Source organism: Cupressus sempervirens, chromosome 3 (assembly GCF_028749045.1).
Source record: "Cupressus sempervirens isolate cs-2001-9-10 chromosome 3, ASM2874904v1, whole genome shotgun sequence".
In the NCBI taxonomy this organism is placed as follows: domain Eukaryota; kingdom Viridiplantae; phylum Streptophyta; class Pinopsida; order Cupressales; family Cupressaceae; genus Cupressus; species Cupressus sempervirens.
In genome coordinates, this window is record NC_143120.1 from 511,037,137 (window position 1) to 511,057,322 (window position 20,186).

The 20,186-nt window shown below is 36.1% G+C and overlaps 1 protein-coding gene across 7 annotated transcripts in view; it reads right to left on the reverse strand.

The window, feature by feature from the left end:
• LOC149567419 (uncharacterized) overlaps positions 1-20,186 on the reverse strand; it is a 188,463-nt gene that overhangs the window by 41,436 nt on the left and 126,841 nt on the right. For 5 of the 7 annotated variants that reach the window (XR_016362412.1, XM_089820597.1, XM_089820598.1 and 2 more), the window contains one exon: positions 7,009-7,070. The exons of 1 other annotated variant lie outside the window; for it this stretch is intronic. Coding sequence is in view for 5 of the 6 variants with exons in the window: in XM_089820597.1 (XP_089676723.1) it covers positions 7,009-7,070 (62 nt within the window). In the remaining variant the exon portion in view is untranslated. Of the gene's footprint in view, positions 1-6,754; positions 6,844-7,008; positions 7,071-20,186 lie in introns of those variants that run through there. One more of the 7 variants, XM_089820601.1, reaches the window with a different exon arrangement.

The window sequence follows — 20,186 nt, forward strand, 5'->3', positions numbered from 1 at the left end:
TTTCCGGGTTAAACATCATTTGATAGGTCCACCAAGTCAAGGGATTTCCATGTGTGAGGGGCCCCCAGAGGGAGGTAAAAAAGGGTTGCCGGCTCCTCAAATAGTAGGCATGTTAAAAGAACAAGAAGAGGCTAATAGGTTAGTGTCAAAGGCAAAAAAAGATAAGTCAAAGCAAAAACCACCAACACCACCCTCTCAAACAATTAGTAAACCACATCCCTTCCTACCTACCCCATCTATGGATGAAGATAAAATAGAAACACCTGCATCGCGCAAGAGAGGCCCATTAGATACAGCATTTGAAAATGACAAGAGAGAAATTGCTGACATAAAGGTTGGGCGTTGCCTCGTTACAAATGGTGTTTCATTCAATCTAGTGAGATCCCCTTATTGGAGAGAGATGGTGAAAGCAATAAATGATGCACCTCATGGTTACCAATCCCCTGGATATGAAAAGTTGAGAACCACCATATTGCATAAGGAGAGAAAGAATGTAGAAAACCTCCTCAAACCAATAAGAGATTCTTGGATCCAAACGAGGGTGAGCATTGTCTTTGATGGATGGAAAGATTGCAAAAACCGTCCATTAATAAATGTGATTGCTGTTTGCCCCAACGAGGCAATGTTTTTGAAGGCGGTTGATTGTGAAGGGCAAGTAAAGGATCCAAATTTCATTGCCCAACTTCTCATTGAATCCATAGAGTCCGTGGGAGTTGACAATGTTGTCCAAGTAATAACGGACAATGCTAAAGTTTGTAAGGCTGCAAGATATCATAGAAAACCAATGACCATTTAACAAATTAACTTAGTTCAAGATGCAAGATTCAAAATTCATTGTTCAAAAATGATTCTATGAATATCATATATCATAAAGATGCTCATGATGACAATGAGCCGAATAGCACTGGATCAAAGTGAGTACAATCAGCAAAATGACAAAATGTCAATAATGAGAATGGAATCATCTCAAGTGCTCTCTAATCATCCCCTATACCGAAGTCCTCATCAGTGGAACTACTAGACTCCTCATGGGTAGGATCCTGATCCTCTAAAGCAACACCAACTAGCCCTACATTGGCTTCTACTACATCGTCATCCTCATCAATTTGAGTTGGATCCTCTGGCTCCACATCCCATCGTGCTGCAGGGCTCTCCTTGTACTCGTGTGTCATGCGATCTTTGAGCTGCAAGTAACCATGTATAGCAACCAACTTCTCCACTCTCTTAGAGGTGAGTTTGTTCCTCTTAACAGAGTGAATGAAGCTATAGGTGAACCAGTTCCTCTCTGTAGCTGAGAAGCTAGACACCTGAGATAACAAAGTTGAAAGTTACAACTTACAAGTTACAAACAAATGTTCATACAATTTGTAACAAATGATAAATGGTAAATCAATGATTATTGAATCAATGAATCATAAATTAAAATCAAAAACGTAAAACTCTTAATGTTAAGATTATAAATGGCTGGAATTAGTAATTACTAATTAGTATTACAAACCTAAGAAAGCAGTCGGATGGCTAGTGGGGTGATCTTTGACTTCTATGACCCATGACATCTCCACCACTAAATGGGATTCTTTTGTGCCATGGTTTTCAGATCCACCTTTGCAATATCCGAGTATCCTACAAGTCACACGTTTACAACATAATATTAAAATAACTTAAATAAAGTAATAACTTATAAGTAAAGTAACAATTAATTATTAAAAGTTTAAAGAACTTATAAAGAGTTTAGAGCACTGAATCAAGATTTAAGGATTACCTAAAAGACTAGCAAATTCGGACCACTCGGTGCGAATCTCACTAGCAGTCTCACATCTTGGCAATGCATCGAAAGAACCCATTCTTCACCTCATCATCCCGAAGTGGTGAGTCTACCAGGCCTAGGTATGTACCACTTCGGATTCAATGCATAGGCAGCCATGTGCAAAGGAGTGTTTAATTTCTCCCACCTACAATGAATGATAGGCTAAATGCGCTCCGTATAGAATGCTAGAGTGGGGTCTCTCTCACACACAACAGCAATCACTTGCCCAAGCATGGGATCAATGCACTCATAAACCTCTCCAAGGCTAGGTGAATCTGCATCTCCATATCTGATCACCTGAAACACTGGAGTAATGATGGAGACTATGTATTTTGCGTCACTCCAAAATAGATCTCTCTTCACTGTCTCCTTTACCCTCTTCCCCTGCTCTGTTCTAGACTCAGGCCATCGATTCCATTCTTGTGTCATAACCATGAGTTGCAATGGCTCTTGCAACTCAATCATTCTATCCAAGAGAATATAATATGATGCGTACCTGTTCTCAACTGGTTTCAGGAATTGCTTCTTTGTGAAGCTCCTAAAAAGTGCATGCGATGTATGGTGATTGCAAATGAACATCTACACCTCTCTCCCATCATTAACCACCTTTCTAATCCACTCTATTTTCCACATGTCTTTGAGTGCATTGTTCATGGCATGTACACAACATGGAGTCCACCAAATATGCTTATAGGCTGCCTCAACAAGCCTCCCTGCAACTTTGCACACATGTGTTGCCTTTGTCACAACTTGGACCGCCCAACCTCTTAAATGACTTCCCTAAGCACATGAAACTGAAAAGCAGCATCTTTACGATGCCCTGAACAATCAACTGCCTTCAAAAAGTATGGGCCCTCGGTGCATGTAACCATAATGTTAATGAGTGGAGGATGACTAATGTCTGTCCACCCATCCATGATAATGTTGCAACCTGAATCCATCCAACATGCTTTCATCTACTCCATCAAGATCCCAACCTTGTCATAGGCTCTATCCAACACCATGGTCCTCAACTTGTGGTCGCCTAGTGGCATATATGATGGCTCTCCCTCGTTCATTGCCATGGACATCATCCTCACGAAATAGAGAGATCGAGCCACATGTGTAGAGATGCCATTGGAAAAGAAGAAATCACCAACAATATCATCTAACCGGTCCCTTGTGTGCATGTTAAATAAATGAGCAAGGGGTTACTACCACTACGACTTGTAGTTGCTTTCTGTTTCCCCCTACTGCTATGCCCTGTTGAACTATGCGTAGGTGAGGAAAATGATAGTATAGGTGACATAGTCCCTGCTCTCTGATGCAAGATAAGAGTAGATGTATCTCGTTGCCCCTATAACTGTTGTATATCCTATACCTATTACCTAGTAGACAAAGATCTAGGCACTTGAACATCACTATCATTAGGAATGCCCCATAATTTGTTCAATTCAATTTTGTATTTCACATTCTCAGGATTTGACAGGAATATGCATGGGTTCACACGCCATAGCCACTCCAAAAAAGGTGTGAATTAACTCTTGTAATGTTGCCAAACCATTTTGCGCCACATATATTACACTTCCACTTACGTGTGCCACCACCTGATGGTGTAGGGCATGTCATTTTCATAGCAAACTGTTTTAGAGGGGACTTTAATCATAAGGACCCCTTGCATACTTTGTCAAAATCTCTGAAGGGCAATCAATAGAAGGCACCCTTGGTGCAACATAAGGAGGTTCTTCCTCAGATTGACCATCTATATCAGCCCCATGATCACTTTCTTCAGGCTCAAGCTCATAGTCAGATTCACTTGCCTCATTAATTTCTATGTCTTCTATACTTTGGCCGAATCTAGATGCCATTTATAAAACTGCATTTCACAAAATGAAAATAAAATTATAAAAATGATCATAACACATTTTAGTCCAAGTAAAAATAAGTTATACAAACTACTTTCAGCCTACTCAAAACTTAAAACTTCACTATTTAATTTTAGATTTCTATTTAAAAATATTTAAAAAGGAAGCTAACTACTAAATACTAAATATGTTTCAACATATGCCATATTGCCATATTTTTATTTTAAGAACAATGAAAAAATTAATATAGATAATAAAAATCATAGAACTATCAACTATCAACAAGATTCAAGAATGAAACATTCAAAAATTTAAGTTGAAACTTGAAAGTAAAACTAAATACTAAATTTAAAAATTATAAATTGATTTCTAAAACCAAAAAAAGTTGTAAAATAAAAAAACCTATCTTGAACTTGAGGAGACACTTGCCAAATCAAATCTTCTTGCTCCTCTTGATCTTGAAATCCCTTGCAAAATCACCCACTAAGCTCTCACAAACTCCTCCAAACTCTTTTGCTCACATAGCTCCTTGCTGCTCCAAAACAATGAATGAAATGGTGAAATGAAAATGAGATTTAGTGATCTTATTAAACCTTCAAATAGACCACACGGGACCCACACCCAATTAGGGTTAGCATGCCTAAAAAAAAAAAACAAAATGCAAAGAAACTTTTTATTTTTTACTTTTTCGGCCATCTACCTCAGAGCACCTTGCGAGCACCCGGGAAGCACCCCGTGAGCACCTTGGGAGCACCCCCACACCCGCCACGCACCTAAGCACCGCATCCCACCCAGGTGCTCAACCGGTACAACGGGGGTGCGGCGGCGAAAATTCTCCTGGCAGGGGTACTTGGGTGTGTGATGCACCTGCACCAGGTACGCCGAATTTTTGCCTCGGGTGGGCGCACCCGAGATACACTGTTTTTATAATAGAATAAAATGTTCTTTGTTTATTATTAAAGACGTGGAGATTTAAACTACAGGCAAATCGTCCTTTGTAATTATCATCTAGAATTCTATATACAATTTAAACATCGGATAAGTAGACATGGTCACTTAGCATTTTAAATTTGACCATCATAGATATTGTGAAATATTAAATCATTTCTGAATCTGTGTCCAATTTGTCTCCCTAACAGAGGAGTTAAAGTTCAATTTGGACAAATTTAAGATTGCGTATATATTTGATCTATCACATCTTGATTATTTAATTGTTGGCAGTAAAGTGTGTAAAACATTATAAAGTTGTACGTGAAAATTCACTGAAGTTGACTCTATTGCCCGGATGAGCAAAGGCACTAGTCTTTTATTATTGAAGTCAAAAAATCTATATATTCCTTCTACAAGCATCAAATCCATTATTTACAAATATTATAAAAAACATTCAACCATTATCCAACATCCAATTTTCATTTTAATTGAGTTCGAGGACCTTGCCAGCCAAAAAACTCCAAAAGTTTAAATTCGCTATAGAAAAGCCTTAAACCAGACAATCAACATTCAAGGTGAACGTTAACCCGCCTGGGTGTAGCGGAGCCTGAAGTGCAAGGGAATCGAGAAGTATTCCTATTCATTGGCCAAAACTGATTGAGAAGTCTTATCGAAGAAGTGGCAGGCTCTTGGATTTCCAAGCTGCGGTTTTGGGAACCAACAAAAACATTCTACCATAGGTGTCATTTAATAGTTATCCCAGGATCATCTTCAGTCAATGGGCTGCTAACAAATTTTGGGGCACACTAAGTTAATGGAGATCTTGAGATTCCTAAACACTAGCCACAATGTAAAACCCACCCTTCTACCTTAGGTGCCCACTAGAATATGGTAATATTTTAGGATCCTAACCAGTCTAGATGTTATAAAGCCTTAGAGATCACTTCCCAAGGATAGGTCCATTAAATAAAGGAAAATCGGTTGAGTATAGCCCTTCTCCAAAAACCTCATTCACCTTCTTGCTATCAATAATGAACTACACACCCTCAGTTTCTAAGATGAGGGACGATGAAACAAGTATCTGGGATAGTTTTTTTGTTTCCATTTTAGGGAATGAAGGGGACAGCTATCTAAAAAAATAGGGAGAATTTAAAATATATAGCGACTGGAAAAATGGGAAACAATTAGCTTAAAAACATTATAGAACATTAACATATAATGTTTGCGAGAGTGAATGTCAAACAAACTATCGAGACTCCATTATACTATAGGACATCCAAGAAACGTCTTTCCAAGTTTCTGAGTGTCGAGAATGTTCCCAATTCTGGGATGGGTCAAACTATGTCAAAGACACGTCCCTGGGTATTACTGATAATTGATTGTGGCCATCAATGAACTGCTTATAGCTGGCAATCGGTATCAATAACAAAAAACTATCATGATTGAGGATGAGCTTTACAAAGACCTTGCAAAATGCAGATACACGGAGATAGTACAGAGGAGGAAAAATGAATTATTCCCTCCCAGGCAACAAACCTTCACTAGAACAGATTTTGGAAGTGGAGGAGATCAAACAAGAAATGAGGTTCCAAATTCCAATCATGCACTCACAAACTCAACATGTGCTCCATACGGACCTGCTGTAGGAGGAGGGAGCATAAAACCTGTCGAAGCAAAGAAGACAACAGGTCCTGTTGAACCTCAGTCTAGAGAGACATTATTGCTTTTTCTGTATTTATAGTTCTGTGGGTAACATCTGCAATGCATTAAATATACATGCCAAGAAGTCTACTATTCTAAATTTGTATGTATCTTCATTGAAGTAAACATTCTTCTAAGTTCTGACAGGCATGTACAGTACATCTTATAAATGGGTGAAGGCATGGAAGAGTTAATATAGGTACATTTGTAATGATATATTTTGGTCCCATAATAATGTGTTTCGCAAAGTTCTCAATTTCTTGGTGTTCAAAGCTGTGATTAGTCATGGGCATCTCATATAGATTTATTTTTTAAATGTACGTCACCTTCCTCACTATGGGTAAAGCTGGCTGTGCTACTGAAAAAAAAACATCTTTTCTATCTAAATAATACATTTATCCAAATATCTGAGCATAACCAGTGATGAATTTGATAAAGCCTCAACCAGGGAGATCCAATATTCTTACTGTATGAGCATGAATATCAGGTACATCTATGTCTGGGCATTGTTTCCTGATTGCCATTCTTGGTCTAACTCTCTAGTTTTTCCTTTCTCATTAACTGTACAAAATCTTTGTGACTATTTGTTTTATCATTGCGTGAAACGATTGGGAAGGGAATAATCTCTAACAAAACCAAAAAATAAAAATAAAAATTTGAAATTTGCTCAAAGCCTCAAAATAATGAGGTGCAATACAATAACTCAAAATGATGGTACTGACTTACCATAAGCTCTTGTCGCATGGTCGATCAGATGCAAGCAATTTATCCAAATTTGACAACAATGTCTACAAAAATGGTTTTGATGGTGTCAAATAAAGGGCGTTTACATAAGTAATCACTAGCTCAACGTCAGAAAAATACACAAATTAATGTTTAAACTTTATATTGCATAAAATTATAAATAAACTCAAACATTTAAAATACACTTGAATGATATGTTATCAAGCACAAAAGGCTCCCATAATGCAAAATAATGAAATACAATTCCTTAAAAAGTCAAATAAATTATAAACTAGCAAAGCTACCAACAAAATAACCCTAGGTTCCATAAAAGATGCTTTTTTGAGATGATTGTTTATCATCATAAAAGCAATAAAACCTAGAATTTGAAATTAAAGGGAACCTATCAATTAACATTATAACACACAAAAGCATGTTTAAAATACATATAACAGATGAAAATTAAAAAAACAAGTGGTATAGGAAATGTTAACAACTTGACAACCGCCATGCTCAAAGAATGAGAGCATGGATTTATAAAAATTGACCTGTTTAGACATTCAATGGTACAAATATTCTAATGGAACATGCAAGATCCTAGGGAAAGAAGCTAAGCAGAAGGGATATGGATATAATAAGAAGCTAAGTGGAAGGGATATGGATATAATATTTGCTAACGTGCATACTACTATATAGATACTATGATTTAGGTACAGTATATTTTGAAAAGGTGACACAAACATAGCTAGGATAGAGTAATACCAATAATAGACATATACTACCTTTGTGCAAAGCATCAAAGAGAACATAAAAATTTCATGGTAGGATTAGGAAATATAACTGAAAAAGTAAAATGGAGAATTATAACTGAAAATTCAAACTGTGAAGAGAAATTTGTATTTTTTTACATTTTTTTCGTACTTTTATTTACTTTGAGCAATATTCTATTTCAAGGGCTGGATATTGGTTGGCCTGTTTAAGCCATACCTAGGTCACACAGCACTCAAATTTTATTTGGCCAAGCAAATACATTATATTCAAGGGAGTCATCGTATATATCATTAAACATATAAACTCTTACTTTTAGAAATTCAATGCATAACATGTTGTCGCAAAAATAATTCTTCATTATAAAGAATAAGAAAACTTTTAGGGAAATTGTGACTATTAAACTTTGAGAGGCCTGATACAAGAAAAGATTTTTGATCCAACTATCTCTAGCTCTTGTCTCAAGTTAAAGATTGAGGAAATGCCTTAATGCCGAAAAGTGAACCAACATTCATGTCTCCGTCATTAGTGTTTTGTTACTCTATTATTTACTAAGTTGCCGGTTCGGATTTTGGTACGGATGCGGGTTCGAGATTCGGGTTTGAGATTCGTCCTAATTTTTTGGGGGTTTGGGATCGGATTCGTTTTGGGTTCATCCATATAAAAACATATGTTTTTAAAAAAAATGTATGTGTGTGTATATATATGCAACAACAAATAAGTCCATACATCACTATGCTAATAGTAAAGCAACATAGCAAAATACACTACCATATGTATGTTTCAGTTCAACAGGATATCAATTGCATCATTTAGCCATACATACAACTTGATACACTTGCTTGGTCACATGCATGGAACATATTTACATATCAAGGGGACAGGTGAGAATGAAAGTAGTTGTCGAAAGATATGAAAGTAGTTGTCGAAAGATAAGTACAGTTATCTGAATTTTTATTTTGTATTGGTTAGAGGATTTGTAACCAGGCTAGATCAAAAGTTGAGATTCAAATTTTAAGCCTTGGATTCAAAGATTTCATATCTTTTTTAAAGACATTCCTCTATAATCGTCAATTTGGATGTCACCTATTATCAATCTGAATTTCCTCAATAAGCAAGTTTTCATTTTCATTCACAAATGCATAAATAACATAGAAACCATCTTTTTTGGTTTTCTTAGTGGTCACTTTAGGGTTGGGGGGGTCGAATAGAGCAAATTAGCCACACAAAAAAAACATTTTTCCAGGTTTGGTCACTGGCTGGGCAGCAACTTCTTCAAAATTTGCTGCAAATTCTGCCCGGGTTCCTCTCACAGAATTTGCAGCAAATTTGTAGCTCTACAAGAGAATTTGGACAGAATTTGACAAGGATCAGACTTTGAACAGAATCGAACCAGACTTTAAGGCTTGCTGGAGAGAATCTGGTAGCTTAGATAATTTCTTATAAAAGAAAATGGCTGTTCTCCTCATGATAACAGGTGCTACAAAATAAAATGTTAGGCCTGTACAGTCACAAAATTGAGGAGCTAAGAATCATTTTAAAGATAGGTTTTCCATTTAATGCACTGGAGAAATTCAATATAACTATAATTATTTTGAATAAATGAAAATATAAATCTCCCATGAGCCATACAACATATTGATTTTCCAGCTTTTCTTTTCTATTTTTCAAAAAGCCTACAGAACTTGCATTTATAAAACCATGGTAAATTGTTTGGTAAATGCTAAAAACATAATCAAAGAATTCATCACATATTTTTTGTCATCTTTCTTACCAGTCTCCGAATAAAAGACTTAAAAACTCCAATATCATGAAGATTTAGAAGGGCTGGACCAACACTGATGAAATTCTAGCTAAAGTTTTCTTGAGCATCCAAAGTGGTTGCTTGCGATGCCCAATGACCAGCTGCTTGTGGCACTACTGGATTGAATATGAGTACGTTTTGTGTAAATCTAAGTTGTTCAGTTCGCCAAAACTGGACATCGGACCAGTCACAGTCTGAGCTGGTCTGTGGTCCTGGTCTGGTCTGCCTATGGGTCTGGACAGGGTCCAATCCATGGTGGGTTGGTTTGAACCAGGAAACAAGCCAGTCAGACCCGGGTGAACCAACTCCATAACCAGCAGTCCAAGTTCGAACTTGGTCTAGTGATAGCCCGCAAATGACGTCAAAGCCTTTCAAATCCACTTTTTAGCCTTGTTAATTAATTATTTATTTGACATTTTAAGCGATTGTATTTCATTATTTTGTGCTATAGGAGCCCTTTTTGTGCTTAGTAAAAGATCATATGAGTGTATCTGAAATGTTGAAGGTATTTAGAATTTTATGCAATATAAACGTTAATTTGTGTATTTTGTTGATGTTGAGCTAGTGCTTACTTATGTACATGTCCTTTATTTGACACCATTAGAACAATTTTTGTAGACTTTGTTGTCAAAATTTTGATAAATTATTTGCATCTAATCGACCATGTGACAAGAGCTTATGGTGAGTTATATAAATTTTGAGCAAGTTTCAATTTTATTTTTACTTTTTTGTGGTTTTGTTATAGATTAATAACTTCCCAATTTTTTTCACACAATGATAGAACAAATTGTCACAACCCTAAAAAATAGATTTGAAAGGCTTATATTGACTTCTCATTCTCATTTATAGTGTGCAAATAGGTTAGTTTGTCTTGAGAAAGAACAAATTGGTGGTTGTGCAAGGAATTAGACGATTGAGTTGTGGATCTTCTTCTAGTGTTTGTGCCTTGTTCCTACATCTCTGCAAGCTTACAATGAGTGGAAGAGGCAAGTTCTTGTTCCATGTTTTTGTTTTTGTTTAATTTATTTTTTTTCATTTATATTTCATTATCCGTATGATGTGCCAATTTTTTCCAGAATTTTTCATTCTCTTGCTTTTATATTGAATATGTATACAATTTCTTGTCCTAGGAATAGGAACTATAATGGCATCTACCTCTTCCTTAGTAGGCATCACTAAACAAAGAATAGAAACCCATTCTGATGCTCCTATGCTGAAAAATGTTGATATTGTAAGACCCCTTCCAAGAGGTGGTGCATTCCGTTGGAAATGTCGGGGTTATGATGTAGAAAGGAATAATTCATATTATCGTGTGGTGACCATTTGTGTGGAATCCCTTGAAGAGAAGTCATGAAATGCCCTGAAAATTAAACGCACCTATACCAAAAGAACCAATATTAAAGCATGAGGCATGAGACGAGAGAGAACGTAGGCAAAATACAACTATTGGCAGTAAAAGTAAAAAAAAATGGAATGCAACCCCCTCTACAAATGTTGTGATAGAAAACCACCCATTTTATACTACCTCGGTTGGCCTTGATACAGAAAGTAAAGCACCCTTTATACACAAAAGAAAGGTGCCATTGGAAACTGTATTTCAAAATCCAAGTCGAGAAATTGCTGACATTGATGTGGCCAAATATTTCCTTGCAAATGGGTTGTCTTTGACTCTTGTTCATTCTCTATATTAGAAGAAGATGTTGAGAAGTGCCAATGAAGCTCCAGAAGGGTATAAGGGACCCAGTTGTGAGAGAGTTCGGACCACCTTGTTGGATCAAGAGGTCAAGGGGATTGATGATCAATTGAAGCTATAAAGGATTCATACATTGAGATAGGGGTATCAATTGTTTCAAATGGGTGGAGAGATGTAAGAAATTGCCCCTTGATCAACGTTGTAGAGAAGTCCCCTAAAGGGACAATGTTTTTGAAATCTATGGTTTGTGAGAGATAAGTAAAAGATGGGCCATTTATTGCTAACATTCTCATCTCTTCCATTAAACAAGTGGGTGTTAAAAATGTTGTCCAAGTCATAACGGCCAATACAAAGAATTGTTAAATTTTTGGTTTGTTGGTTGAAGAGTGATATTAGTATATCTTTTGGACACATTGTATTGTCCAATCACTCAATTTTATGCTAAACTAGATTCGGAACAAAATTGAGTGGATCAAAGAGGTGCATGCAGAGGTTAAGAACATCTAGATGTTTGTCACAAACCATGACATGACTCAAGAAATATTCAAAATGTTCTCACATTTGGAGCTAATAAAGATAAGTGAACTTGAACTCAAGTAAGTAATTTTATTTTATTTAATTAATTATCTTACCATTTCTGATTTTCATAGTTTGATTGTGTAATCTATATTTTGTTAGTATGTATCCAATAGTGGTATTGTTTTGGTTCTACTTTAAGTTACCAGCTGCGGAGACTTGTTCACATCAAATTTAATTGTCTTGAGATGACTTGTGTATTTGAAAGAGGTACTTTGCAATATGGTAATCAGCAGCAATTAAGCTATATGGAAGCAAAGCAATAGTGAGATAGAAAACAAAATAAAGAAAAGGATATTGGATGACTCATGGTGGGAACGTGTGGAATATCTCATTAAGTTCACAAAGTCCATTATGAGCATGCTTAGGTACACTGGCATTGATAGGCCTTTCCTTGGAGAGATCTATGATGGCATGAACTCATGCTTTAGAAGATCGAGCAAATTGTAAATGGAAAACAGCAAGATCCCCAAGAGACTTTCTTCAAACAGTTGCAAGTGATTGTTGTTGAAAGATGGAACAATGTGACCAACCCTCTATATTTTCTTGCCTATGCATTGACGCCCAAATACTATAGCACCCAATATACTAATCTACCAGGAAGGTTGCAACCCTATAAGATTTTTGCAGTGTTTAATGGGTACAAGGCAGCATTTGAAAGACTCTTCCTGATGATGATATACAAGATTTGATTGCGGATGATTTCATAGAGTTTATGAATGCAAGAGGCCTAAGCAATGGTGCTCTTTGTCGGGTGGATATTTTGCAACCAACAATTTTGGGTAAAAATTCAGTCGCAAAATAGGATGACCAACCATAGCATGTGAGACAGAGTCTCTCCAACCTTAAAGGGAAGGCTACCCCTTCTCACCGTTCGTTGGATCAACTCAAAGTAAGCAAGAAGTCGAGAGATTTTATAAAATGGGTGTTACCAATATCCTTTCTTCTTATCTTTCAAGAAAGAATCCACTTACTCGTGGAGTGAGTAATGGGCAAGGTGAATCTCTAACTAAACTTCTATCAAGAGCTAGAAATAGTGATACCGATAAACCTTCACTAACTCAAAGGCTAGCTGAAAATGTACCGGTTTGGCTCTAAGTCCGGTCATACTTCTATATGTAAACATTTTACAATTAGGGTACAAAGACTCTTAAAAGTAAGAATAACTTAACTATTTTGCGAATTAAGAAAATAGTATAAGCTACAGACAAAGCTTCTAGCTATACACTTCCACAATTGCTCCTGATCAAAGCTCTGACTCCAATTGCTTCTTAACTCTTTTATATTCAATTCACAAGATACAATTACCAAAAACACAAGATAACATGAATCATAGATAACTTAGATGAATTATAGACAAGGCTTATAACTCACACAAGTAACAATCTCGCTTAATCAAAGTTAAGTCTCAAACGCTCCTTTGTATTCACTCTCTCAAAATAGTGCTACACAAACAAAGTTCTGTTGGCACAATTTCTCCAGAGCTCTCTTGCATAAAGATAAAGATGATTTTACAATAAGGGGGAACTCCTTTATATGGGCACAAGAGTTGAGACAAAGGTGGAGGAAAAAGTGGGAGCAACTCAACCAACTTTGACCTAGTCTAACTACAAGAGAAAATATAGGATTACATGCAACTTGCATTACATCTTTTTACATACGTGTAACTCGCATTACATATAATTACACTGTTTCATGTAATGCATCCTTTTCCAACTTACAAACATCAAATAAAAACAAAAACAACAATCTTAAAGATTGTTTCTCAGTGCCTTGAATTTGACAATGATGTCACGCACTGTGGGAAGATCAACAATTTCCATGGTCTTTGATATGGCTTCTACTCTCACTACATTTGCATATGTTGATTGCACAACTTTGGAATTTGTCGCAATAGTATCTAACAAGTGTTTTGTCAAGGATTTATTCAAGACAAACTTGTTCATTGTGTGTGAACCAAAGTCTTCAAAATCTACATCAGCATTGATCCTGATTGTATATTCTGAGTTTATTCTTTCTACTGCAATGAAATTACTAGATTTATCAATAACATGGCATCCCATCTGTTCCAAATCACAAGTAACACTTGTTTCAGCTACTTGACAATCTCCAAAGGCCACCTGCAACTTTGTGATCAACTTCCTCAACATTTCCTCTTTGTAACCAATGAGCCCTTGAAATCTGAAGAACATTTCACATGACGAAAGAATGTCACATGAGACCAAGGCATCCAGATCAAATTTTACCATTTCATCCCAATCATCAAGGATTTCCTTCAAGTTATCCGCTTCTTGAGTTAAAGAAGAAATTAAGTTTCGCTCCATTTCGTTCATATCTTTGATGCGCCTAAGAACTGCAAATGTCTCCATGATAGCTCGAACTCCTTCAGAAATGATTTCTTGTATCCAAGACTTGGCGGCTTCAATCAGCTTTCTCTCCTTACATGTTTGATACATAACAACACTGTGACAAGATTGTTGCCGAATGACCTCGTCTAGGCGAGAGACCTTCTATTTTAGTTGATTTTTCTTCTCCCATAGCTCATGATTGCTCTTTGATACATTAGCCAATGCACCTTGAGGATCTTGCAAACAACTCAAACGTGATTGCTTTCCGATTTCAACCTTAGTAAACTTGTAATTAGAACGAGCAAGTTCTTCAACAGGTTTTTCCACCAAGGGCTCAGCAACTTCAACAAATTTGGTTTTATCTGAATCAACCAAAATCCTTGAAACAATCTTATCTTTCAAAGATTTGAATTTGCTCTTCTTAACAGGGAGATTGTCTGGAGGAACAACCACTTTTCTCCTCTTCGTTGTTATTTTGCTCAACTATGCAGGTAGGCTGAAACCTTCATCCATAGAAGCAAATACAGTGGAGACCATTGGTAGTGATTCTGATTGTATTTTCGTTGTAACAGAACAAGATTCAGTCTACACAGCTAAAGGCATAGGAACATGCTGAGAAGATTCTATCATAAAAAGCTCAAAACTTGTCAAAGACGTATCAAGTTGGGAAACTTGACCAATGGTAAGAGTTGGAAAATCCTCAAACACATTTACTAAATGTTCATACTATTCATTTGCAAGAATGTGAGGAGCAACAAAAGAAATAGGAAGAGCCATTGTATTGACTTTCGAGACTGGAATAGGAGTGAAAACAATGGAAAATGAATCCACATCATCATCTACTTCATGCAGAAAAGACTCTTCATGTATAGACGGTGCACAAGTTTGTGAAGGCTTTGGGGGAGATATGATCATGACTTCCCCTTTTTCGTCTGACACTTCTTTATCTGATTATGTCTCCAATTCTTCTTCTGATTCTTCCTCTAATTCTTGAATTGGTTCAGAGATTTGAGATGATTTGGCTCCTTTTCCACCCTTCAATTTGAATTTGAGGGAACCCTTAGCATCAGAGGATGAGGCACCATCTTTTCCTATGATTTCCAATTGTGACTTCTTGCCAGGAGGACCCAAACTTCCACAATCCAAGCCCATCTTAGGATTTACTCTTTTAAGGCCTTTATTTTTCAACCATTTATTGGTATTCACTAAAATGGATTTAAATCTATCCATGATAGATGTACCATCCTTTTGTTGTCACTAAATAGGAAAAGGGCACTTCTTATCAAAGCCGACTTGATGAAATTCTGGATCAAGGATGTCGCCATCATCTTCAACTTGAAAATCTAATGGGATCTCCAACATATTAAGATTGATTATCTGGTGCAGGGTTAATCTGCAATGGTCCATCTTCATGATGTCGAGCTCTGTCCTCATATCAATCCAATTGTCCTCGATGCAATGAACATGAGTGTAAGCTCTTTTCATTTGAGAATTCATCTCTCAGTAATCAAAGTCAAATCTGGCCTTGAACTTCTTCAAGGTGATCAACTGCAACTCTGCTTCCATGTTCTTTGCTTTCGGTAAAAAAATGATCGAATAGTTGCTAATAGCCAAAGGTTTAGCTGAAGTAATGTCGAAACCAAGCCTATGCATAGCATGCTGATCACTTTGCTTGTTCATGAGCTGTCTAGCTAGCTCCACCAAAATAATTCGATCTGTAGAATATCTAGGTAAGGTATACGGCTCACCTTTGAAATACCCAACTCTCAAGTATGTGAAAGTTGGAAACTGAATGAAAACACAGCCATATTGGTTCACCTTTTCCCATGCCACATTAGATACTCTTTTGACTAGATAATTGTTTATTGAACAAGCACCAAAAATGCCCAAAGAAGGCATCTTGGACTCTTTTGTAATGAAATTTGTTATTTACCAAAGTGATTTGGTCATAGTAATCCCAAATAGGAACTTGAATACAATCCCCCTTGGTTGAGAGACCAGAGAAAGATACTATGGCAGCAGCAATGTAAACTAGGTAAGAGTTCATGTAGAAGGGCATTGAAGTTCCGACGTTGCCTATTTGCTGGCAAAGTGTTGCGCTAATGAGGTCTCCCCAAAAGATGTGTTCTTTGTTTTCCATTATTTGAAAGATGAACTTATACATCCATGGCTCAAAATCAGCAAAATCTTTGAAACCGCAAATTCTGCTGTGAAGGATGATGAGATCCTTATATTCTTGTCTGAAGTTAGACCGACGAACAGTCGTTGGCCATCTGGAGAAGTTGTTCCTTATATTGTCTAACCAGTAAAGGTTGACAAACTATTGATAATCACCCTTTTGCCTATTCCAGCATGCCAAAGATGATTCCTTGGTTAAATCTGCACATTTTTCTTTATGTGGAACTTTGAAAATTTGTTCAATAACCTCAGGATCAAGGCTAATGATAACCTTGCTGTCAGCATCTTTGATAGTCTTCGTCTTTGGAGTAAACCGCCGTGCACATCCGAGAACGAAATTAGATTCCATGGCCGCCATAGGAGATGTAGACACCAGATGAATGTTACTTCTCTTGATACACTTCATTTCATAGCCAGCTGGAGTTTCAACTCTTTGCAAAAAATCAACCACATCCACATGACCAATCTTTGTGTCCATCCCGTTATCCAAAATAGAAATAACTAACAAGGGAGCTACATGAGCCAACTCTTTAATCATACTGAAGTCAAAGCACATGAAAGATGAAAATGACATCTTTTTTACATTTCAAAAAGTGATTTTTAATCAAAATCGAACCTTTCGGATAGCGGAAAATGAGATTACATGTATGTATGGATGGTGAATGAGATGGAAAACATGTAATCGCATTTGTCGAATGAAAGATGAGGTGTTAAGACATGGAAACGGAATATGGAACGTGATGATGCTTTCGCATGAAGAGAAACAACAAGTTCTTGGGAAAGAACTTGTGACTTCTCCAAAGTGGAGAAAACCGGCAAGCAAGCACAAAACACAAAAACACAAAAGAAAAAAGTACCTTTGGAAAGTGACACAAACATGCCAAGATGCAAAGCACTTCAACACACAATTCGAAATTGGAACTTGGGAAAGAAACAAAAACATGAAAATGAACAAATTCTTCATTTTTAAAAGAAAAATACACTTTCCATGGCGTAGATTTCAACAAGTGGCAATCATCAAGCAATTATGTGTATAAAATCAGCAAGATAAGCACAAATTAAATAGCAAGAAAGAAGAAGTCCACTTACATAAAGATTGAGTGCCAAAAATGAAGGAAAAAGATGCTCCAATGTTGAAAAATTCTTCAAAAATGCTAAGACTTTTTCCAACTTTGCAAATTCAAATGGGAGAGGGCAGAAAACAAGGAGTTCTTGTTACAAGATGCCAAAATATGCCCTAAAAATACTCCAAGATCCAAAGTTTTTTGGATGTTCATGCTTGGGACATTTTTGGTGAAAAACATTTTTCACCAAGATGAAAGATCAAATCGATTTGGTGTTTAAACACCAACATGCAATGTGATCAGCAAATAAGATCAAATCGATTCATATTGGAACAAAAACGTTGATTAAAAATGGTGTTTTTTGAAGTTTTCTTCAAAAATGTGCCCTAGGTTTGAGCCCTCAAAAATGATTTTCAATATGTTAAATCCATTTTTGATGCAAGAAAACTCATTGCCAAGCAAAAATGCCTTCAATGTAGAAGATTCCATGCAAATCCATCAAGAAAATCTCCCTTAATGATCAAAATCGGGTTCTTGGAAGGCAATGACATATTTCTTCAAAATTGGACTTTTTGAAGGGTAATACACATTTTAAAACATGTTTCTAGTTAAAATTGGACCTTTTTGGGTGCATAGCATGTTTTAAAATGTGCAAACAAGGCAAATCAGACCTTTTTGGGTCAATAACATGTTTTAAAATGTGCAAGTGATTAAAATCGCACTTTTTGGAGGGGAATACACATTTTAAGTTACATCTCACATTTTGGATTCAAAGACATAAAAACTTACCTTTTGATGCAATGACATCAAAAAGGTCCACTTTTGATATCCTTTTGATGTAATGACATCAAAAAGGTCCACCAAGTTGAACTTTATATGCAGTGACATGTAAAATGTCCACTTTTGATGGATTTTACATGTAATTGCATATAAAAGGTCCACTTTTAATAACTTAAAGTCATTTAATCAACTTAATTTCATAAAAATATTACTAAATGGGACATAAACAATATTTATATATCATATTCAAAAATACAACACATAAATATCATTTAAAAAGTAACATTTAAATGAGCATTTGATTTAAAAATAAAAAATTAAACTAAAACTATATAGTAATATAGTCACTTTAAGTGAAAAATCAAAAAGTAACTTAACTTAAAATTATAACATAAAGTGCATTATAGTCACTTTAAGTGAAAAATTTAAAGTTAAAATAACTTTAAAAAATACCAAAAAGTGAATATAAGTTATATTTTTCAAAAACCTAAAGTCAAATTTAAAATATAACATCATATTTTAATTCGTGTTGTTTCACCAAAAAGGTCCACTTTTGAGGCACTAAAACGGGCATAACTCTTGACTGAAAACTTCGATTGAACTCTAGGTTAGACCGAATCGAAGGGAAAAGCGAAAGGCGTGACATGAACAAAACCAAAGGACTAAAAGCCAACAAATGCAAATTCAAAAGCAAAGAAAAGGACGATGAAGGCTTCAAAAATCAAGCAAAGGCTCAACAGAAAGCAAAACGAAAAAGACTTGACGAAATTTTTCAATAAAACAATTTGATATACGAATTGAAATGTATCAATCGATCAACATTAAGCAATTGAATATCAAATTCAAGCTTAGAGATAGGCGAAACTATCTTGAAAATGTTTCATGTTGTTACCAACATTTTGTGGTGATAAAATGCAGGACAACACTCTTCGTCATCAATTTAGGATTCATGCTCATAGTTGGTGGTACCTCAACGGCCAAAGATTCCAAATGTTGAAGCCCCTTGCAATCAAAATTAAATCAATAGTTTTATTTTAAAATAATACTTTACTTTATCTTCATAACTAGCAAATAATTTTATTTATAAGACTATGTAATGTCCCCATTTTTGGCTGACCTCGTGTAGCGTGCCAGATTTGCCTATCCTCGACTCTTGTAGGCAAATGGTGTGGAGAGAGAGTCAATTCTGCGGATCAGATGGTCATATTTTGCTCTTGAAGAAGTGTTAAGAGGTTATATTTCATTATTATGTGTTATCGGGGCCTACGTGTTATAATTTTAAGTTGAGTTGCACTTTTTATTTTATAAAATTACTTTATTATAAAAAGTGCATCATAATGAGGTTTTATAAAGGATGTTTCTAGAAGTTCTAGCAACTTCTTAGAAAAAGTGAATAAATAGAGGGCTGGGCCTCTCATTTGCACATGCTTGGATTTGAGATTTCTTCTACTTCTTCCATTGTGGAGAAATTTGTAGTCTCTTGGGTCTGCAAATACTATTCGATCTTTGGGAACGAATCACTCCCCTAGATTGGCATAACTGAGGTAGTGAAATATCTACTGAAGGGTTGCATAATTGGAGTTGGTATTCAGCCATCTCATTGGAACTTCATTGAGAAATTGTTTGAAGAGTTTATTTTGGTTGGAATAAGGATTTCAGATTTACACTAGCATTGGTGAAGCGTTTGGCAGGGGTTTGAAGACAAAATTTGTGCATTTTCAGAATTGTCAAATCAGGGTTTGGAACCACATAATTGCTCATATCTTCTCAACCCCTTGGAGTTATTTTTTATGGTTTGGTAGGGTTACTACCTAACCCTAGGCGCCCATATTCTTTGCATTTGGGGGTCCCAAAACCCCAGCATTATTTTTATATAGGGGTCGTACATGCTGGCCTGGGTACGGCCTTGCCAGTAGAATCAGCAGCAGCAATTTGGGGGTTCTTTTGGGGGCAGTTTGTGGAGGATTTAG